The sequence below is a fragment of the Trachemys scripta genome, chromosome 9, assembly GCF_013100865.1.
Source record: "Trachemys scripta elegans isolate TJP31775 chromosome 9, CAS_Tse_1.0, whole genome shotgun sequence".
NCBI classification, from domain to species: Eukaryota; Metazoa; Chordata; order Testudines; family Emydidae; genus Trachemys; species Trachemys scripta.
The window spans coordinates 49,298,073-49,320,462 of NC_048306.1; the positions used below are offsets into that span (position 1 = coordinate 49,298,073).

The window sequence follows — 22,390 nt, forward strand, 5'->3', positions numbered from 1 at the left end:
GCTACAAAGAGCTGAATTTAGTGTGTGGTATAAATGGCTTTTTTTGGAGACCGGTATGTTCTATCTCTTCTCTCTCCAGCCTTGCCATTCTTTCCACCATTGCTTCTAACGTGCAACAGTTGTGGTGTCAATGCCAGTAGCACTATAAGTGATGGAAACCAAAATCTCGTTTTTCCTGCTTCTAATAGTGCTACTAGTGATCCCCTGATGGGACAGTGGTAAGCCATGTTTTCAAGAATCAATCATTTTACGTAGGATTGTGATTGTACCCAGGATATAATTTTGTAGCCTGTTATGAATGCTGGCAGAAATATATGAATGATCAAGGTGCACAGGTAATCCATGGTGTGACACCCTCAATCCAAAATGTGATGCTCCAGAATAGTTTGTTCACTCAGTGCTTAATATGTTGCATTTAGAATAATTGATTTCATAAAGACGGGCTGTTAAGCGATTTAAAAAAGTAATCACATGATTAAACAATAATAGAATACCATTTATTTAAATATTTTTTTGTTTTCTACATTTTCAAATATATTGATTTCAATTACGACAAAGTGTACAGTGCTCACTTTACATTTACTTTGGTTACAAATATTTGCCTGTAAGAAAACAAATAGTATATTTCAATTCACATACTAAAGTACTCTAGTGAAATCTTTTTATCATGAAAATTGAACTTACAAATGTAGAATTATGTAAAAAAAAAAAAAAAGTGTATTCAAAAATAAAACAATATAAAACTTTAGAGCCTACAAATCCACTCCGTCCTACTTCAGCCATTCGCTCAGACAAACAAGTTTGGTTACATTTGCAGGAGATAATGCTGCCTGCTTCTTGTTTACAACGTAGGGTTACCATACGTCCGGATTTTCCCGGACATGTCCGGCTTTTGGGGGCTCAAATCCCCGTCCGGGGGGAAATCCCCAAAAGCCGGGCATGTCCGGGAAAATCGGGAGGTCAGCCGGGCCGGCGGGGAGCCGGGTCAGCCGGGCCGGCGGGGAGCCGGGAGCGGGGCGGTGCGCCGGGGGCCGGCAGTGCTGGGCAGGCCGGGGGTGGTCGGCCGGGGCCGGCACCCCAGGGCCCGAGCTGACCCAGGCTGGAAACGCCGGGGGGCCAGCCTGGGCCACGCCTCCTCCCCCCACACCCACCTTACCTGCTTCAGGCTTCCCGCGAATCAAATATTCGCGGGAAGCAGGGGAGGGGGCGGAGACTTTGGGGAGGGGGAGGGGTGTGGGCGGGGCTGGGGGCGGGGCCGGGGGCTGTGGAGTGTCCTCCATTTGGAGGCACAAAATATGGTAACCCTATTACAACGTCACCTGAAAGTGAGAACAGGCATTCGAATGGCACTGTTGTAACCGGTGTCACAAGACATTTACTTGCCAAATGCACTAAAGATTCATATGCCCCTTCATGCTTCAACCACCATTCCAGAGGACATGCGTCCATGCTGATGATGGGTTATGCTCGATAACGATCCAAAGCAGAGCGGACCGATGTATGTTCATTTTCATCATTTGAGTCAGATGCCACCAGCAGAAGGTTGATTTTCTTTTTTGGGTTCTGTAGTTTCTGCATCAAAATGTTGCTCTTTGAAGACTTCTGAAAGCATTCTCCCCACCTCATCCCTCCCGGATTTTGGAAAGCACTTTAGATTCTTAAACCTTGGGTCGAGTGGTGTAGCTATTTTTAGAAATCTCACATTGGTACCTTCTTTGCGTTTTGTCAGATCTGCAGTGACAGTGTTTGTAAATCAAACAACATGTGCTGGGTCATCATCTGAGACTGCTATAACATGAAATATATGGCAGAATGCAGGTAAAACAGACCAGGAGACATACAACTCTCCCCTAAGGAGTTCAGTCACACATTTAATTAATGCACTATTTTTTTAACGAACATCATCAGCAAGGAAGCATGTCCTCTGGAATGGTGGCTGGAGCATGAAGGGGCATATGAATGTTTAGCATATCTGGCATGTAAATACCTTGCAATGCTGGCTACAAAAGTGCCATGCAAATGCCTGTTCTCACTTTCAGGTGACATTGTAAATAAGAAGCAGGCAGCAGTATTTCCTGTCAATGTAAACAAACTTGTTTGTCTTAACGATTAGCTGAACAAGAAGTAGGACTAAGTAGACTTGTAGGCTCTAAAGTTTTACATTGTTTTGTTTTTGAGTGCAGTTATGTAACCAAAAAAATCTACATTTGTAAGTTACACTTTTGTAATAGAGATTGAACTACTGTACTTGTATGAGGTGAAATTGAAAAATACTTTCTTTTGTTTATCATTTTTACAGTGCAAATATTTGTAATAAACTAATATAAAGTGAGTACTGTACACATTGTATTCTGTATTGTAATAGAAATCAATATATTTGAAAATGTAGAAAAACATCCAAAATATTGAATACATTTAAATTGGTACTCTATTGTTTAACAGTGCGATTAATCACTATTAATTTTTTTAATAGCTGTAAATTGTGTTGAGTTAATAGATTCATCGACAGCCCTAATAAAGACATTGTGAGGGATGACAGGCACAGACTAGTGGTCCGAATCGCTGTCGTATCACAAACAATTAATAGTAATTTGAGTTTTCCCTACCTTTAAACTTCCCCCAAAAAATTCACATTTCCCCTTGGGCTTGGAAGAATTCAGCTTGTTCAAATAAGAGCTTGAAAGTGTGGTGCTCCCAGCTATTAAAGTATTAACAAGTGCTAGCAACCCAGACCTCTGCATTTGTAGGGATCACAGATGTGTTGGTGATGTGAACACATTGAATGCCCTCCTCCCTCTTCCCTCCTGTACTGGTTCTTGGGAACCTGTAGAGAATTTAAATTGATGGATATTTCCTTCTGTTTGGTTCTCTACAGGCTCATATGGGCAGAGTTAATGGGGGAGGAGCACAACAATATATATTTGTACCATGCACACATCTGCAGTCCTAATAAAGCAAGCAACCTGGCTTGTTTTTGTTTTATCCTACCCAATTTTCATGCCTGTCTATCTTGGGTGTTAATTACTTATGAAACAAATGTGATTAATGAGTTGACATTTGGAAGATATAGAACAAAGATATAGAACAGATATATTCATGCTTTGTTCACTTATAATTCACTCACATTCATTAACACTCATCAACTGTAATGCTATTATGTGCCAAATTTATATTTTATTTAGAAATTATAATTAAAGTTATTGGAATTTGGTGTGGTTTAGTCATGGAAGAAGATACCAGAAGGTTTATGGTTGGATATTGAGGCTTGTACATATGCCATCTTTAATAGTGAAAAGCAAGATAGGCACAGAGCATATCTTTTCTAATGAAAGATCTGTCAATGATTGACAGATAACATAGTAGGAAGTGATTTTTCTCCAGATTAGAGTCTGTAGCCTTTTGGGGTTTTTTGCAGAAGCTGTCCACACCACGAACCATTGTTTGGCTTTTTGTTATAACTGGATGTGTAGATTTTATGAAAGTGAGGACCACTGTGGCAACCTACTAGGAGCTTTAAGAGCAGTATATCTTTGCTTATTAATCATTACACAAAAATCATGCCTTGCTGTGCCAGCACTAAGGAGGAAGATTACTGAACAGCAGTGCTATTTGCAGTACGTAGGTTGTGGGCCATCTCGATATGAAAGAGAGTGGCTTATGATCGCCATGGATCACTTAGTAGAACTCTGTGCATGTCACTTGAAGTGCCCTTGATCTAAGATGACAACATTTGAGCATAGTGTAAGATTACACAGAAATGGCCTTAAGGGGGAAATATTTTGTTTCTGGGTGTTTCTTGTCTATGGCTTTGGAGTATGTTCTACCCTATTTAGAAAGAGGTGCCAAAACCTTTGCAACACTTTCAAAACACCCCATTATCAGAATATATTTCTTCTGTAGTTAAGTCTACTGTAGAACATATGATCAGTTAGTTTTGGAGAGACAAGTCCTTTCTCCATGATTAATGTTGAAGCTACCTTTTGGATTTGCTTTTATGCAGTATTTGTTCTGAGACTGCCTTATTTTTTTTGCCTTGTCCAGTTGATAACTAAATTCCAACTGTTTATTTGACCTAGGTTTGCTCCTTTACTTGTGAGTGTGCTAGCAAAAAAAGATAGGGAGGAGCAGGAGCCTGAAAAAGGATAGAATGAAAAGAATTTGCCTGGGTTGCTATTGTGCGCACCATTTGGCTTGCTAGTTATTATTTTGCAAGGTAGTACTCTGAACTTCTCCTGTATCCCTTGTAGATTAAGGTTTGTCAAAGTGTGTAGCCTGGGGACAAACACGTGAGGGAGAGACTGCCTCTGTTCTAAACATTTCCAGGCATGAAGTGGTGTGTGCGCTGTGGGAATGTGGCAGGAAAGGCTCATGTAAGTTCTCTGCTTCATCAGTGAGGAGGCCTCTCCTGCAAGTAAATTTAAGAAGTTATTTCCCTTGTATGGGTTGTAAAGTGGTTAGATTTCCTCTAAGCTTTTATCCTAACACTGTTTCTTAAACATTTGAAGCTAGACTTTTTCTGGTGCAAGTAATAACTGTTAGTCAAACCAGATAACTCAATGAAGTGTAAAGGTCTTCACTTGGTTGGAGGGGATTAGAGTAGGGTTTGTTCCTTTCCCCCCGTAAATGTCATTGTGTTTTTAAACTTCCATCTTTTATCTCCTATAGCTATGTAGTCTGGCGTTGGGCATGTGCATTAGTTTATCTGAGACTATCTAAATCTGGTAAGACTTGTGGCAATGAACCCTATTAAGATTGGTGTCTGCCTTACAAGATCAGACATATTTGACTTCAGTATATTAGTATATAGAAGCTAAATCAGTGTTTCGTTATGACTAAGTGGAGAGGATTACCATTTTGACTACTAGCGACCACTGTCAAGATTATTCTTGTTCTTGCTTCTCACAAGCTCCATTTTGGCAGATGGGAAATCTGCAGTTGAACTTGCCAAAGTCTGGATACATGCAATTCTATGTGTGCAACTAGTATTTTTCTATAAATTTTCAGATGAGCTAAAAGGTAGAAATAGCTTGAAAATACTTGAATTTGGCCTCTTAGTATAGTTTTTGGATCCCTACAGATCAAGCTGAAGCAACCTTATCAGATCAATCTGTTCAGCTTTTAATAGTTCCTTTTTGTGTGTTGCTTTTGGTATGAAGCAATCTGAATGTATTGGTTCTATCTTAAACCTGATTAGAATTTTTCTACAGTGAGTAAGTCATTTTAAATTGATTAGCTACTGTGCTAACATCAGAGGGGTAGCCGTGTTAGTCTGAATCTGTAAAAAGCAACAGAGGGTCCTGTGGCACCTTTAAGACTAACAGAAGTACTGGGAGCATAAGCTTTCGTGGGTAAGAACCTCACTTCTTCAGATGCAAGTAATAGAAATTTCCAGAGGCAGGTATAAATCAATATGGAGATAACGAGATTAGTTCAATCAGGGAGGGTGAGGTGCTCTGCTAGCAGAGCATGTGCTAACATGCTTGCTAGCGATGGGGCAGGAAGTGAGCTGTGGCTAGGTAACACAGGCTGAAATAAAAACTTGTCAGAAAACTGTTTTGAGCTAATCCCAGGGAGGAAGTGAGCTACGATCGGCACTAAGTGAACTAATTGTAGGAAACTTATTGCTCAGTGGGAGCCTGTCAAGGCTGCTTCCCCACTCTGAACTTTAGGGTACAAATGTGAGGGCCTGCATGAAAACTTCTAAGCTTAACTACCAGCTTAGATCTGGTCTGCTGCCACCATCCCAAAGCTAATTCCCTTCCCTGGGTAGCCTTGAGAGACTCTTTACCAATTCCCTGGTGAATACAGATCCAAACCCCTTGGATCTTAAAACAAGGAGAAATTAACCATCCCCCCTCCTTCCTCTCACCAACTCCTGGTGGATCAAGATCCAACCCCCTTGGATCTAAAAACAAGGAAAAATCAATCAGGTTCTTAAAAAGAAGGCTTTTAATTAAAGAAAAAGGTAAAAATCATCTCTGTAAAATCAGGATGGAAAAATAACTTTACAGGGTAATCAAACTTAAAGAGCTCAGAGGACCTCCCTCTAGCCTTAGGTTCCAAGTACAGCAAACAGAGAGAAACACTCTAGCAAAAGGTACATTTACAAGTTGAGAAAACAAAGATAAACTAACACGCCTTGCCTGGCTGTTTACTTACAAGTTTGAAATCTGAGGAGACTTGTTCAGAAAGATTTGGAGAACCTGGATTGATGTCTGGTCCCTCTCAGTCCCAAGAGCGAACAACTTCCCAAACAAAGAGCACAAACAAAAGCTTTCCCCCCACCAAGATTTGAAAGTATCTTGTCCCCTTATTGGTCCTTTGGGTCAGATGTCAGCCAGGTTACCTGAGCTTCTTAACCCTTTACAGGTAAAAGGATTTTGGAGTCTCTGGCCAGGAGGGATTTTATAGTACTGTACACAGGAGAGCTGTTACCCTTCCCTTTATAGTTATGACAGAGCCTTTACAAATATATGTGCACATACACATGCTGCACTTTGCCTTGTACCGAAAAACTGTTTGGTCTATGAAGACCTCTCATAAAACCAGTGGCCCCAAAATGAAGATTGGAAGTATCTATCACACAGGATCTATACCTGCTTATTGAAGGTCTGCCACCAACTTTACCTTTTTTCCTTTCACTTCCAAAATAAATGAACAAAAAAAATCAGACCTTGTCCCATTCAGGAAACTTTTTTGAGAAGATTGTTTCTCAGAAAGTAATAAACAAAGGGGTATGGAGGAATTGGCAATCAGAGTCATTGGAGACATGGATTGGAGCACTGAGAATAGTTTTCATCAGAACTTTGAACAAGTGTTGCTATAACATGAACTGCAGTCTGATTCTCACTGTGTTAAATTAGTTTACTACACCAGTCCTTATAAGACATTTCCTCCAGTCATTCTTTCTAATAATTTAGACATTAGTTTAATAGAACTGTTGAACCTGTTAAATAAAAACCCTCCTTGGGTTTTAACAATTTTTGGCTTGTAATGTGAAAGCTTTAATAATTTCAGAGAATAAGTATTTGAAATATTATACATATATAGCTTCTTCCCTTCTCCACCTCTGCCCAAATCCTTGGATGCTATACAACAGGATAAAACACAGTGCAGTATATTTAAAACATAAATCCTGCTGAAGTACAAGCACTCCAAAACAAGTGTCAGTTTAACAAAGGAGAGAAATGGATTTCAGGGGAATGAGATAAATATAGGACTACGGACAGTTATTCTGAAAATACCTTTGGGAGAAAAAATAGCTTTAAAAAACTGGCTTTTAGAAGTGGGAGGAACCAAATGAGATTTCTAGTGTGGAGCGAGTTCTGTATCCTAGGAACCACGTCAGTAGCAAACATGATGACCCACCCACTTGCTTGCAAAGGTGGAAACCATAAAAGGATGGCATTTGAGCTCAGAAACCAATGCAAACCAAAGCCAGTCTCAAAAAAATTCAGAGCCAACACAATTAAGGGCTATACCTAACAAGTTTCCCAGTAAAGCACCCACTTTACACTCATGAAAAAGAGGAATATATCAAGGCGAGAGTGTTCAGACTAGTTTGCTACACCAGTACATTATTTGATATCATCCTTGATGACAGCAGTAAGCTTCTGAGAATGCTGCAGAATTCTTCTTAGGCTTTTCATCTTTATTACTTTTATATTCGACGCGTCTTCTGTTTGTCTCTTGTGTGAACTGGGTTACCCAACAGGTTCTCAGACCCCCTTCCTCCCACAGAGAAAGTCTAGTACAATAATTGACTATAACGGGCCGGCAGCCATCGGCACGCGGCCCATCAGGGTAATCTACTGGCGGGCTGCAAGATATTTTGTTTACATTGACTGTCCGCAGGCATGGCCCCCTGCAGCTCCCAGTGGCCGCGATTCGCTGTTCCTGGTCAATGGGAGCTACAGGAAGCGGTGGCCAGTACATCCCTGCAGCCCGCGCCGTCTTCCGCAGTCATCTCTTCACCACACCTAACATGCCCACTTGTCTGAGATTTCAAGAAGTTAGGGAACAAGTCTAATGAATATGAATCTCATGCGCCTCACTGAAGTATCTTCAAGCCATCTGCATAAAAGTCGCACTGAAATGTGAATTAGGCTCCTGTTTTGCCAGTACTCAATAACTACTCATAAGTGTCAGAATTGTAATTGTTTCCTGCTTCTTGCAATCATACCCATAAAGCTATGATTCAGCAAGCCAGCCAATGTGTGATGATGCAAGAACAGCTATGTCAAGATGTTGCCAAGTGAGACACCTTTTCCCTTCTGTAGTGGCAAAGGGGGTGGGGGGAGGAAGAGCTAGCCTCAGACTGCAGATCTTGCGTGCACTCTACAGTTTTTGCTCCAGCCTTTGTACCGAGTGCCAGCCTCTCTGCAGTGGTTTCAAAAACACTTCCTGCCTCTGTGCAAACTGTTTCCCTGCAGGCTGAATAGGGAAGGAGAGTTCACGCCCCACTCCCTTGCATGTAAACCGGAGTTACAGCATGAATTGTAACCATTAATACATGTAAAAGTGATTTTTATTTTTATCATAAAATGAGCTGTGTTGTGAGTGGAAAATTTTTTAAAATATCACAAACTCAAAATTGTTTTCATTTTGCAGGGTTTGAAATGGACCCATTTTTGTTTAAACATTTTTTGTAACTTCAAAATGTTTAATTTTTATCAAATCAATTTTTATCAAAACATTTCTTATGGAAAAAAGTCATGTTCATAAAACTTGAGCTATAAATGCAAGTGGTTAAACCGGGTGGTTAATTTAATACTAATGCCATTCCATTCTGCTTTTGTCACATTGGCCTGCAGCTCTGCTCTCCCCACCATGTTGCTTGGGATCATTTTCCTCCTGAATGCTCCACATCCTTCATTCGGGCAAGGTCTTGGGTGTTTTCAAGCACTCTGGGGGGAAAAAAAACTAAACAGCTGATCAACTGGGCTTCAGAAGAGGAGATCTAAGGAATTTGCACAGCTGCTGTTCTGTCATTTTTAAAGTGCCTTTTTTCCCCTCATTGAATGGATGGCCTTGGTGATTTCCCAGTGCTCTATTCCCCTAACCCTGATTGCTTTAGTCCCTGTCTCCCTCCCCCAAAAAAGGAACATTTAGTTCTAGGCTAAATATTTTAGTACAGTTACTCCTGGGGGCATTCTGTGCTAAAATTTTTAAAATTCTGTGCACAATATTTTAAAAATCTGAAAATTTTTGTGTCAAAATAACACTACATAATCATGCCAGTTTCAATTATTTTGGTAACTTATTTCAAAATATCGGTCAGCAAGTATATCTGTAATAATACAGACACACAAATGCCCCCCAGAAGTAGACAGTTAAACCCCTATGACACCCAGTTCCTGTTTCTCTGCCCTGTGCCCCCAAGAGCCCAGCCAGGGGGCCAGACACCCACAACACCTGCCCCACAGAGCCCACCTGCAGGCTCCCCCAGCGAATACACCCGAACCTTCTCCTCCCCAGAGTCCAACTGCAGGCCCCACCCAGATACCTGCACTCCCCCTTGCCCAGACACCCATTCCCTCCCTCCCGCCCCCCTCAAGCCCAGGAATCCAGAGGGAGAAACAGCCTGTTGCACAGTTTACTGCGTGCTGCCCTCTTCTTCCCTCATTGCATGCTGGGAACTGCGGCTGCCAGGAACTCTCATGCTCCCTCTCCCTCTCCTTCCCTTCCCTCCCTCCCCGCCCCCCCCCCCGCCAAAGTGTCTTCTATGTGAAAGCTGGGCTCTGCAGAGTCCATTGGCCCCTAGTGGCGGCTAGCAGCACTGCAGGCCATTTCGGGGGTGGGGTGGGAGGGAAATTCAGCGTGCACAATGTTAATTTCTGCTTCTGCATTGCACAGTGGTACAGAATTCCCCCAGGAGTATACAGTGTAAAGTAAGTTTTTGATGTGAGTTGGCTCAAGGTTGCTCATACAGCTCCAAAAAAAAAAAAAAAAAAAAACCTTAAGAATTTTAGGCTTCCACAAGAATATTAGAAAAAATGTTTGAAATATGAGTTGTAAATTATTTGATATTTAGCATGAATTAATTTTAATCCCACAACTAAGATGTCATTAATTTACCTACACAGCATACTATCCAAACGTCTCAAAAGAAATAAGATGAATAAAATATGTCCCCTGAAGAGCTAATAATCGAAACTGCACAAGAACAAAACACAGGACAATTGTTCAGTTGCAACAGGGGGTGAAGGTAATATCAAGGCACTCAAAAGAGAGGCATGTGGGCACAAGAAAAAGTAAATATATAAGACAAAGCTGGCACTTGTATTTCTGGCACTTTCTGCAGGTAAAGAACTAGTAGTTGCTGTTACAAATTTATGTTATAGACTCAGACTTTAAGACCAGAAGGGACAGTCATGATAATCTAGTCTGACCTCCTGAATATTGCAGGCCACAGAACCTTACCCACCCATAACCTCTGCCTGAGGTACTAAAGTCCTCTAATCTTGTTTTTAAGACTGTTATAGAGAATCCACCATTTACTCTAGTTCAAACCAGCAAGTGATCTCTGCCTCACTCTGCAGAAAAAGATGGAAAACTTGACTGGGAGGTCAGGGTCTCTGGTAATCTGACTGGGAGAAAAATTCCTTCTTTTTCGAGTGCTTGCTCATGTCCATTCCAATTAGGTGTCTGTGCGTGCACATTCACGGTGGCCGGAAGATTTTTCCCATAGCAGCATCCATCGGGTCGGTCTGGGCGCCCCCTGGAGTCGCGCCTTCATGGTGATCAGGGCCGGCTCTAGCTTTTTTGCCGCCCGAAGCGGGGTGGGGAGTGGGAAACGATCAGCAGCACTTCAGCGGCAGCTCTAATGTGCCCCTTCATTCTTCTGTGGCAATTCAACGGCGGGTCCTTCACTCCCAGGGACTGAGGGACCCGCCGCCGAAGACCTGGATGTGTTGCCTCTTTCCATTGGCTGCCCCAAGCACCTGCTTCCTTCGCTGGTTCCTGGAGCCGGCCCTGATGGCACTCAATATAGAACCCTGCCGACCTCCCACCCCTTCAGTTCCTTCTTCCTGCCAGTGACGGTTGGCTGGAACTTCCTGTAGCCCTTGCTTAGTAAGCGCGTTCTATAGTTGCCTATATATAGTTGCCTTAGTATCTGTTATTAGTATTAGAGTTGTTGGGGGTTCCTCCCCATTCAGTCTCCCCAGAGCTGTGGTATGCCGCAGTCCCTGGGGTTTAAAAACCGTTTGGCCTGTGCAAGTGCATGCTGAAGAGCAATCCACACTCTTCATGTTTACGGTGCCTAGGGGAGGGTCACCAAAAGGATCGCTGTAAGATCTACTGCAAGTTCCGCTCTAGAACTCTTAAAGAAAGGGAACAGCAGCTTAAGGTGATCCTCATGGAGTCAGCTCTACGCCCCCACTCGAATCCGGGCTCAGAGGACCCAGCTTCTAATGCGTCATCCTTTATGCGGAGCACCCTGACACGGTTGTCAAGCTCGGTGCCAAGAAAGGACTCATCCCGGGACGCTTGGCACCGAGACCTGGCTGAGAGCAGGCATGGATCCCACTCACCTGTGCCTCAGAAGAAAAAGAAGCCAGACAGTTGCTCACCTCCGGCTAAATCCAGAGAAGTGAGACCCCAGGTGGGCCACAGCTCCGGATCCCGTACTGGGGCTGCGTCGACTCATGCCAGGTGAGGCAGTTGGGTCCGGGCCCCCCAGGGTCGCCGGTCCCTACAGAACAGCTACAGCTCCCTTCCATGCTGGAGGCTTACCAAGCCACTCGGGACCTCCTGCACCTTATGTTGCCGTTCTCGCCCCCAAGGGAAGGAAGAACCTCTAGTGCTGGTGGACTGACAACCCCCCCCCCCCCCCGGCGCAGTCAAGAGGGAAGCTGGCTATGATGTCCAGGCACTCCACCTCTCCATGTCCCTTGGCACCAGCCCACTCGGGCAGAAAGCCTACCTGCTCCCCAAGCTCTTGAGGCACCGAGGCTTGGCTCTTCCATGGTCTTCAGTCTCTGAGACCTCGGGGTCAGAGTCCAACTCCTATCACTGTAGGAGAAGTAGGAGCTGTACATTGAGGTCTGGGAGAGACAGGAGGGAGCCCCAGGCGTGGCCTCCGCAGTGGCAGAATCCATCACAGTGGCCCTTCTGGAACCCCTGAGCCTTTCACCAAGGCCGGGGAGGGACCCAGGGTCACCGTTCCACTGCATCTTCTGTGGCCTCAGCCACCTTCATCCCGCCATCGGCTATGCAGTTTCCCTTGGCACCTGCCCACACACCAATGCCTCTGACAGCAGCACCAGATTCGGCATCGACCCCGATGCTGCCCTCGGCACCGCTAATGGGCCTAGCTTCCACGCCAGCACCATTGTCGATGTCAACTACGGCGCAGGCACTGACAACCCTGCTGTTGGCAACCGGCCCTCCATCTTCATCGGCGCAGACAAGGGGATCAGCACTGGCTCCATCGACGGTTCCTCCCGTCGTACTGATGATGGCACCAACACTGGGTTCGGTGTCTGCAGCCCTGGCACCGTTGAGCGCACCATCGGCACCGATGCTGCCCCAAGAGTCGAGGGACCCCCTGGGGGCGGATGGCAGGGAGTATTCACTCCTTATAAGCGTTTCCTCTTCATCATCACCTGATGAAGCATTGGCGGGAACAGCCATAGCCCCAGCGCTCGAGGACAACAAGGTGCTGCAGCAGTTGCTGCTCAGGGTCTGGGCATTAAGGCCGAGGAGGTAGTCGAGGAGGCTGATCCCATGGTGGACATCCTTGCCCCCTCAGGACCTTCCCGTATTGCTCTACTACTCATTAAAGCCATTGTTGGACATCACCAAGACCCTGTGGCAGAAGCCAGCTTCCTTGCAGCCCTCTGTCAAGCGCAATAAGAGGCATTATTTCATGCCCTCCAAAGGGTTCGAACATTTATACTCCCACCCATCCCCTGACTCTCTTGTTGTGGATGCTGTTAACCAGCATGAGACACACGGTTTCCCAGGGCCCTCTCCAAAAAGCAGGGAGGCTAAACGACTAGACCTTGTTGGGAGAAAGGCCTATTCTACAGGGGGTCTGCAGCTCCATATCTCGAACCAACAGGCCATCATCAGCAGGTACTCGTATAATACCTGTGTAGCGATGGCCAAATGAACGGAGTCACTTCTTTCAGACTCTCAAGCAGAGTTCTCAGCCTTGGTGGAGGAGGGGAAGCTGCAGATGCCTCCACTAGGGTCATGGCAACTGGGGTAGCCATGAGGAGGGGCTCCTGGCTCCAACTCTTGGGGCTCCCTTACAAGGTCCAGCAAACTATTCAGGACCTCCCATTTGGGGGTGTGACTCTTTCTGAAAAGACTGATGAGGCTACACAGCTTGAAAGACTCACGAGCCACCCTCAAGTCGTTGACCCTGCACACTCCTGCCACACAGCAGACACACTTCAGATCACAACCTCCTCCGAGATTCCATCAGCAGAACCAACAAGATGGCTTTCGGAGGAGGAACAGGAGTGGAAGGAGGAGGCAACACCAATCCTCCGGCCAGGGCTCTGGCCAGCCCAAGCCGCCCAGTGGCCCTAAACCAGCCTCTTGAAGGTGTGGTCGAGTACGGCACACCAGATCAGAGACTGAATCTACCCTGCCATACCTTTTCCTCGCGACTGTCCCATTTCTACCGTGCATGGCCCTGTATCACTTCGGACCGCTGGGTGCTTTGCACGGTAGAGAGGGGATACTCCATCCAATTCTGTGCCCTCCCACCCTTCCACCCCCCTTCCTCATCCCTATTCATGGACCTTTCTCACAAGCAACTCCTCATTCAGGAGGTGTGCAGTTGCTCCTATCACTAGGGCAGTGGAGGAGGTTCCTCAGAAGCACAGGGGTGAGGGCTTCTATTCCTGGTATTTCCTAATACCGAAGGCCAAAGGCGGCCTCGGGCCTATCCTGGACTTGCGAGAACTCAACAAGTTCGTAAAGAAACTCAAGTTCCACATGGTCTCCTTGGCGTTCATCATCCCCTCAATAGATCCAGCAGACTGGGGTGCCGTCCTCGACTTTCACATCGCAATCTCTCTTCCCCACAGGAAGTACCTCAGGTTTGTGGTCAACGGTACCCACTATCAATTTACTATCCTCCCGTTCGGCCTGTTAGCAGCACTTCGAGTCTCACCGCGTTGTTGCGGAGGCACCAAGTACAGGTATTTCCGTACCTCGACGACTGGCTGATCAAAAACCACTTCAGTGGAAGCTCAGGTCATGTTTATCAGAACCAACTTTGACAGCCTGGGTCTACTCCTAAATGAAGCGAAATCAACTCTCATCCAGAGGATAGAGTTCATAGGTGCAGTGCTGGACTCGACCTAAATCAGGGCATACCTGCCACAGGCGAGGTTTCAGCCCCTCAACGACATAATCCAAGGCCTCATGCAGTTCCCCACCACTACAGCAAGAAACTGCCTGAAACTTCTCAGGCACATGGCTGCCTGAATCTACGTGGTGCAGCACGCCAGACTCAGGCTTTGACCGCTCCAGTCGTGGCTCGCGTTAGTGTATCGCCCAGCCTGGGACAGCTTGGACAGGATCGTGACCCTGCCTGGTTTGGTCCTTGACTCGCTCCGGTAGTGGATCAATGCTCAGGAGGTGTGCTCAGGGGTTCCTTTTGCTGCCCCACAGCTGTCTCTGTCATTAGTGACAGACGCATCAGACTTGGGCTGTGGAGCTCACCTGGGAGACCACAGAACTCAAGGCCTCTGGTTGCAAGCAGATCTGGTCTCCACATCCATGTCTGAGAGCAGTGTGCCTAGCATGCCGGACATTCTGCCCTTACCTAACTGGACAATGTGTTTCAGTCATGATGAACAATACAACAGCAATGTTCTATATCAACAAACAGCGGTGCACACTCCTCTCCCCTGTGCCAAGAAGCCCTCATGCTGTGTATAACATTCAATTCACCTGCAAGCTGCCCTGGGGTACAGAACCAGCTGCCGGGCCACTTCAGCAGGTCGTTCCACAGCCATGAGTGTTCCCTTCGCCTGGATGTCACAATTTCAATCTTCCAGAGGTGGGGGTTTCCCCTGATAGACCTCTTTGCCACGCGACACAATAGGAAGTGCCAGCAGTTCTGCTCCTTCCAGAATCACAGCCCAGGCTCCAGCACAGATGGGTTCCTCCTCCATTGGGGAGGTTCTCTCCTATATGCCTTTCCAACGATACCGCTCGTTCGCATGATGCTGCTCAATATCCGCACAGATGGAGCTCAGGTCATACTGATAGCACTGGCCTGGCCCTGTCAGCACTGGAACACATGCCTCCTAGACAGTGGGAGCCCCGATTACCTTGCCGCTGTCCCTGGACCTTCTCTCACAAGATCACAGATGTCTCCAACACCCGAACCTCCAGTCACTCCATCTCACAGTGTGGAAGTTCCATGGTTAAATCCGTTGGAGCTTTCCTGTTCAGACCAGGTTAGACAGGTCCTCCTTGGCAGTAGGAAACCCTCTATGAGAGCCACGTACCTTGCCAAGTGGAAAAGATTTTCAGTCTGGTTGGCGCAACGCCATTCGCCCCCGACACTAGCTTCAGTGCTGCACGTTCTGGATTACCTTCTCCATCTGGAGTAGGGGGGGGTCTCTCATTGCCTTCAATAAGGGTGCATTTAGTCACCATCTCAGCCTTTCACCCGGGCGTGCAGGGCCGCTCGGTATTTGCTAATCATATAGTCAACCAATTCCTAAAGGGGCTCAACAGGTTATACCCTCACGTCCATCAACCGGTCCCTGCTCGGGACCTCAACTTGGTCCTTTCTAGGCTCATGGTTCCTCCCCCCCTTGAGCCTTTAGCAACATGCTCCCTGCTCTACCTCTCTCACAAGGTGGCGTTCCTGGTAGCAATAACCTCAGCCAGGAGGGTGTCTGAGCTCAATGCCTTAACATCAGACCCCCCACTCCCCCCCCACACACCGTGTTCTATAAGGAAATGGTTCAGTTCAGGCCTGCCCCTGCTTTCCTCCCGAAGGTTATGTCGAAGTTTCACGTCAACCAGGACATCTTCCTCCCAGTTTTCTACCCTAAACCTCATTCCAGCGGCAGGGAGCAGAGATTCCATTCTCTGGATGTCCGCAGGGCACTGGCCTTTTACATCGAGAGAACGAAACTGTTCAGAAAATTGGTCCAGTTGTTCGTGGCGGTGGCAGACGGGATGAAAGGTCAGCCTGTTTCATCCAAACGCATCTAGTCATGTTTAGTGTCCTGTATCCATGAGTGCTACAACCTGGCAGGTGTTCCCGCACCTCCGATCACTGCACACTCCACCAGGGCGCAGGCTTCATCTACTGCAGGGGTCTCAAACTCAATAATGTCACTGAAGATAGTGTTCAGAAAAGAAAACGTTTCTATTGTATTTTTTATTTCGAATTTCTTAGAAATATAAAACTCTCATACAATTTTATACAATTTTTCACCTGCCAGAGAGTATTTAGTGTTTGCCAGACACCTGGCAATGCTTTAGTTCTGTCAATTTGTTGATGTCTAGCCTCAGTGAAACCTTCAAGATTGCAGCAAGGTGTGCATCAGATAATTGTGTTCGGTACTTTCACTTGTTTATATTAATTGTGGGGAAAAAGTGACGCTGACTCTGCCTGGCAACTAATGATGCTGCCTCCATGGCTGACTCTGCCTGGCAACTAGTGATGGGAGCTGCTGGGGGCGGGGCCTGCAGCAGACATTGCTGGCAGCGTGGCTGCATGTGTCTCTTCTCCATGGGCCACAGTGGGGAGGTTCTCGGGCTGCAGATGGCCTGCAGGCCGGGATGTTGAGACCCCTGATCTACAGCGTTCCTGACTCAGGTTCCAACCCAGAAAATCTGCAGAGTGGCGACCTACACGCTTTCGCTGCTCGCTATGCGATTACCCAGCAGGCCAGAGACGATGCAGCCTTCGGATGAGCAGTATTCCAATCAGTGGGCAACTCACCCTTGTTCCCCTCTGTCGGAGTAGCTGGCAAGAAGGAACTGAGGGTGGTGGGTCAGCAGGGCTCTATATTGAGTGCCATGAAGGCACAACTCCAGGGCGTGCCCAGACTGACCCGACGGATGCTGCTATGGGAAAAATCTTCTGGCCACTGTGCACGTGCACACGCACACACCTGATTGGAATGGACATGAATAACACATCTCGAAGAACAACAGTTACGAGAAGTGAGTAACCGTTTTTCCTGACCCCAAATATAGCGATTAGACCGACCCTGAGCATGTTGGCAAGACCCACCACACAGATACGTGGGAAATAATTCTCTGTAGTAAGTCAGAGCTCCCACCCTGTAGTGTCCCATCTCCTGCTGTTGCTGCTTTACGTTAATTTTTCAAGTGTGAAAACAGTAGTATTGAAAATAAATCTGAACCAGCAATGGCAGGTACTACAACTCCTTTACAAAAAGGAGAGTCTGGCCTTCCTTTGTGTACCAGACAGAATATTTGAAGAAAAACATTGAAGTAAATTACTCTCAAAGCATGTATTGGGGAGCCTAGCCAGGGAGAAGAGAAGTTACGGATATATCTGAAGCTTCTATTGGTCACAGCCATCTGTCAATCACAGAGCTTATCTCTCTGTGCTTCTCCAGCCTTGGAGCAGAGAGGGAAGCCTGGGTGGCTGAGATCCCTGTCTCTCCCACAGCTGTGTTTGGAGGGCTCTTGTCAATTTCGATCAAAACATCAAAAATGCAAATTTTTCCATGAGAAGGTTTTCAAGAAAAATTCCCTTTTCAGGAGAACAAACAAAAATTTTTGCATTACCAGCTGCCACTCAGAGCCTCATTTGGGGGATGACAGGGACACAGGAGGTAGAGAATCAGGTCTTTGGCCTTCCAGGAAAGCTTTTTTTAGTCAGTTTCACTGGGGGGAGTGAAATTGACAAGTGCCTTGCTGGCAGGCAGCTGCCGTTTCATTTTTTCCAGCAGAAATTTGAATTTCTTGGCAAAACTAAAATTTTCCCATAGAAACTTTTGGTTCTGCAGAAAAGGCATTTTTGTCAGAAAATCATTCAGATGAAAAATGTTCAATTAGCTCTGTTTGGCATGTCTTCAATCACACATAATTATTGACAATATTTGAAAACAATTAGGCCTATGCAAATTGATGTATCATTTTTATTCTAACAACATTCCATACAGACATCTGTGGTGGTAAATTTGTTCTAAATAAATAGGGATTTAAAATAAAATCTGTTTTCTGCTAAATGGGTGTCCTCGAATCAATAGCACTAGGATTGTGAGTCTATGTATCCCCACCACCACAGATATGCACATTTTTATTCAAGTTCCATTAAAAGCTAGCCATAGAGAGTCGGCCCCTTGAGTTTCACCAATGTCATTTATTCCCAGCACATAAGATCTGGCATTATCAAGAGGCCTGAATGCAAATTTTTCTCCTGCTCTGCACTGTTCCTTTAATAGGGATTCATGCTGTTCCAACACCTTCCATTTTGCTAGAACCAATATCTCCCATGAAAATCTTTTTGTGTATGCTCATCATCCCTACCTTGAAGTAATGAAATTTTGGAATTCTGTTGCCTCAGAATGTAGATGTTGGAAAAGACAGAGGGTCCTGCATACAGCTACGAACATCTGAAAGCATCGATAAACTCAGCAAACCTTTGGGCTTTGAAAAAGTCACTTGAATCTCAACAACTAAATCTCCACTGTATTCAGATATTGCAACCATATCTATTCCTACCTCGTCAGAGAAAAGTGTCTGAAGACAGATTCTTCTAGGTAGACATTATATAGCATTGACAGCTGTCTCACTTCAATCTCTCAGTAGATAGTAACTGTCCAATTTACCGGTCAGCTAGTACTAGTGCATAGTACTACCTGGCATTATAAAGATATTTGTAGAGAAACTATATTACTTAGATGTTTATGGCAACAATTAATTTAATATTTCAGACTACATGATATAAGACATTAGACTCTTGTGGTCTTTGAAGTAAGCTTGCTTTGTTTAGTAGTTAGGAACTGGCACTGTACAGACTCATTGGTGAGAGGCTAGATGATGGCAATCAGTTTATCGTTTCTCTGCCAAGAACATGTCAACCTACAAAGATGCTATAGAGCATAGTATCTGTGCTGTGAAAATAAGATGTGTTGATAAAAGATCTCACACATTTTACCCTGACTCCTTTAAATGCCCTACTGGTGTGTGCCTAGGATCAGTCAAGTTCCACCCCAGTATAGTAAAGTTTGCTGAACTGGATGAAGACCTATGAGGCATCCATTTTCCACATAGTTTTGGAGAGGGGGAAGAGAGGTGCTTGGCATGGTTTTCTTAGTGAAGACAGACAAAGAGTTGCAGGAATCACGAGGGTGCCATTTGCTTCTCGGTTATCACCAAGATGCAATTTGGTAAGCATTTTTCTTCACAGTGTATGTTTTCTATTAGTATGCTCCATATTTCATTATGAGTGTAGACAGTAAAAATCAGCAGGCTATTATGGGAGGAAATCCTGTGTAGGTTTTCCCGAATGTGGAACTTCTCATCTAGGTTCTGGCTCTCATTGGCCTTTCTCCATTTTCATATTAATGGAGGCATTTGAACATAAGGACACCACTGCTTTTTTTTTTTTTTATAGAAATCCCGGTAACAGCCAACCACTAGTAGCTCTCAACATTGTGCCTGTCTTCTAGCCCAGTTGTCTCAATTATCTGAATAATCAAGAAGCTAAGAGCATTGGTTTCTCTTTGTCTTGTAGGAGACAAGAAGCTCAATCTTGTCATTTGAGCAGCTCCTGTTTACTTTAACAGTTAAATGTTTCTTAAACAAAATGCTAAAGTCTTGGGAAATGAACAGTTCAGGGATCCTTCCTGTTGCTCGCTGCCTTTAATCCTTCATCACCTTGCGTTCATCCCACCTGGTTTATACTGCCCACCCAATTTTAACATTACCTCCTACAATTTGCAAAAATGCTTATCCACAAAAATCAGGTTAACAAATTACTAGGTTATCAAATCTCATTTATTAAAAAAAAAAATCAATTTCAAACAACCTCTTAGTAATTGTGAATATACTTTTGCAAATTTTAGGCAATGTAACTCTGGGATAAGAGTGAGTGAAGGTTTATGAGCAGGGAAAATTGAATTGTCTGGGTCTCTAACTGTTCATTTGCAGATTTTTTTCATCCTTAACACATTAATGCTTTTTTGCTTTAAATAAAATGTGTACATTGTACAATCAGTTCAAGCAATCAAGCCTTTTGGGATCCAGCTGAATATAAAGCACTATAGAAATGCAAGGCTGTTATCGCCATCACTTGTGGAAATCCCACCATGCAAAATTTCCTGCTGAAGAATAATAAAAAATTGTTTCAGAATGCTCCCAAGTTTGAATATTTTCTTAATTGACATATGTTTCGGTATTGGATGTAAATACTTCAGTAATCATAGCTGCTCTTCAGTCTGGGTCAATTACTATTTGCTGAGAGTGCACCTTTCATTCAAGAATCTTAAAGCATTTCCCAGAGATAAGACCCATTTTACAGACTGGAAAATGGAAGCAAAATGACTTTCAGTAGTGGAACTGGCTGGTTCCAGATGCCACTTATTACTGATGTATATTAAGCCACTTCCAGCCTCATCCATAAGACAGCTGAGGGATTGTTTTTGAGTCCTGACATGCTTTTGAGGTAGAGTTCTGTCACATTTAATCAATGGTTATTTCTTGCCAGGTTTTCTTTCAGACATTCCTTTTCCATTGAATAGGGGTAGTGTCTTGTAAGGGATTTGTATTGGAGGTGTTGCTTCTAGGGTGCATATAAAAATTCTTTCTATTTGTATCATTCATAATTGGTGGCTGCTGGAATTATTGTAATAGGTCTTTTCCTTATCTGTCTTCTGTGACCCTGTTTAGTTTGACTTTTTGACTTGGTTTACTTTTGAGACTTTTCTTGCAGTCTGAGGTACAAAGAAGGGTGGTGTCCAGTCAGCATATGTAAAAGTAGGCCATTCAAAAGTAGGTAGTAGCAAATGTGCTGCTAGGTGGAGAGGAGGAACACTATTTTCATTAAATATCTACTTTAGTGTTAGCAAAGTGCTTGTCACTGTGTGAAACCTAAATGCTGTCCCTGCCCCAAAGAGCTTGCATTATAAATAGGCTTGGCGGAATTCATTTAAACAGAAATCAATGTTTGGTTTTAAGCATTTTGATTATTGATTTAAATTTGCAAAGTTGCAGGAAATTATTGTCTGACCCCACCATAATTATTTAACAGCAGATGTTGAGATTCAAAAGGTTAAAACTTTATAACAGTTGAGAAACACAAATCAATACCACATTGCAAAATATACAAAGTAAATATCCTTAAATCAAACTCTAAGTACTCAAGCAGCGTTTTCCTTTCTTTGCCTATCTGTAAATTTTTATTATTGATGAAAATATATTTGTCAGTTTGTGTATGGTGAAATTGACATTTACGACACCTAGAGATAAAAATATCCTTTCAAGCCTAATTATAAAATGGATAAGAAAAGACTTGGAGATTTAGATGATGGTGTTAGCTTAGTTAACATGCCTAGTACACTTCCAGTGGAAATGCATCCTTCTTCCTTTGTAGTAAGTTTTGCTGGCAATTCGGAAGGAATCCGGCATTTGTTTCTAGTGCTTTGTTACCTTACATTTGCCAGTCATGTTTATACTTTTCTTATTTTCCATTTCAGGGCTTTGTCTAGCCATTAAGAGCCATGTCTGATAACGGAGAACTGGAAGATAAGCCACCAGCCCCTCCCGTCCGAATGAGCAGTACTATCTTCAGTTCAGGGGGCAAAGACCAGTTGTCTACCAACCACAGCTTGAAACCCCTGCCCTCTGTACCAGAAGAGAGAAAACCTAGGAACAAAATAATCTCCATCTTCTCTGGCACTGAAAAAGGTAAGATATCTCAGAGCAGGCAAAACAACCTTCCATGAGTACTAGATACGTTTCCCCTTGCTCTTTCATTAGGCTGTACAAGTGTTGCAGACACTCAAACAAGTCCATGATATGAAGATTAGTGTGAATCAGATCTCATTATTCTAGTCTTTCCAACTGCAGATAGTACCTCCTTTAAGGAAGTGCTAATGTCCAGGATACACGTTTGATTTGGCTAAGAGGAAACTTTCCTTTGCAACTGGAGGCCCTTGAACATGGACTGTTGGGGGGGAACACTATAACTAAATTGGTAGCTGGCAGAAAAAACCTCCAAAATAAAATTCCATTCTACCATCTTAAATCACTCTTCAGAAAATCCCTTTTACTTTCTGCTCCCCTTACTGTTCATAGCGTCTGCTTTTTGTCTCTAGTCCTACACTTGGGTTATAAGCCCTTTTTGTTATGTACATGTACAGTGCAGTGGGTCCCTGGTCCTCGATCTCCTTTTGGAGACTCTGTGTGCCACTGCAATGCA

The 22,390-nt window shown here is 44.5% G+C and overlaps 1 protein-coding gene across 6 annotated transcripts in view; it reads left to right on the forward strand.

Moving 5' to 3' along the window:
- PAK2 (p21 (RAC1) activated kinase 2) overlaps positions 1 to 22,390 on the forward strand; it is an 86,651-nt gene that overhangs the window by 20,520 nt on the left and 43,741 nt on the right. For all 6 annotated transcript variants that reach the window (XM_034781595.1, XM_034781593.1, XM_034781594.1 and 3 more), the window contains one exon: positions 21,666 to 21,876. In XM_034781595.1, coding sequence (XP_034637486.1) covers positions 21,690 to 21,876 — 187 coding nt within the window. In that variant the 5' untranslated portion in view covers positions 21,666 to 21,689. The remainder of the gene's footprint in view (positions 1 to 21,665; positions 21,877 to 22,390) is intronic.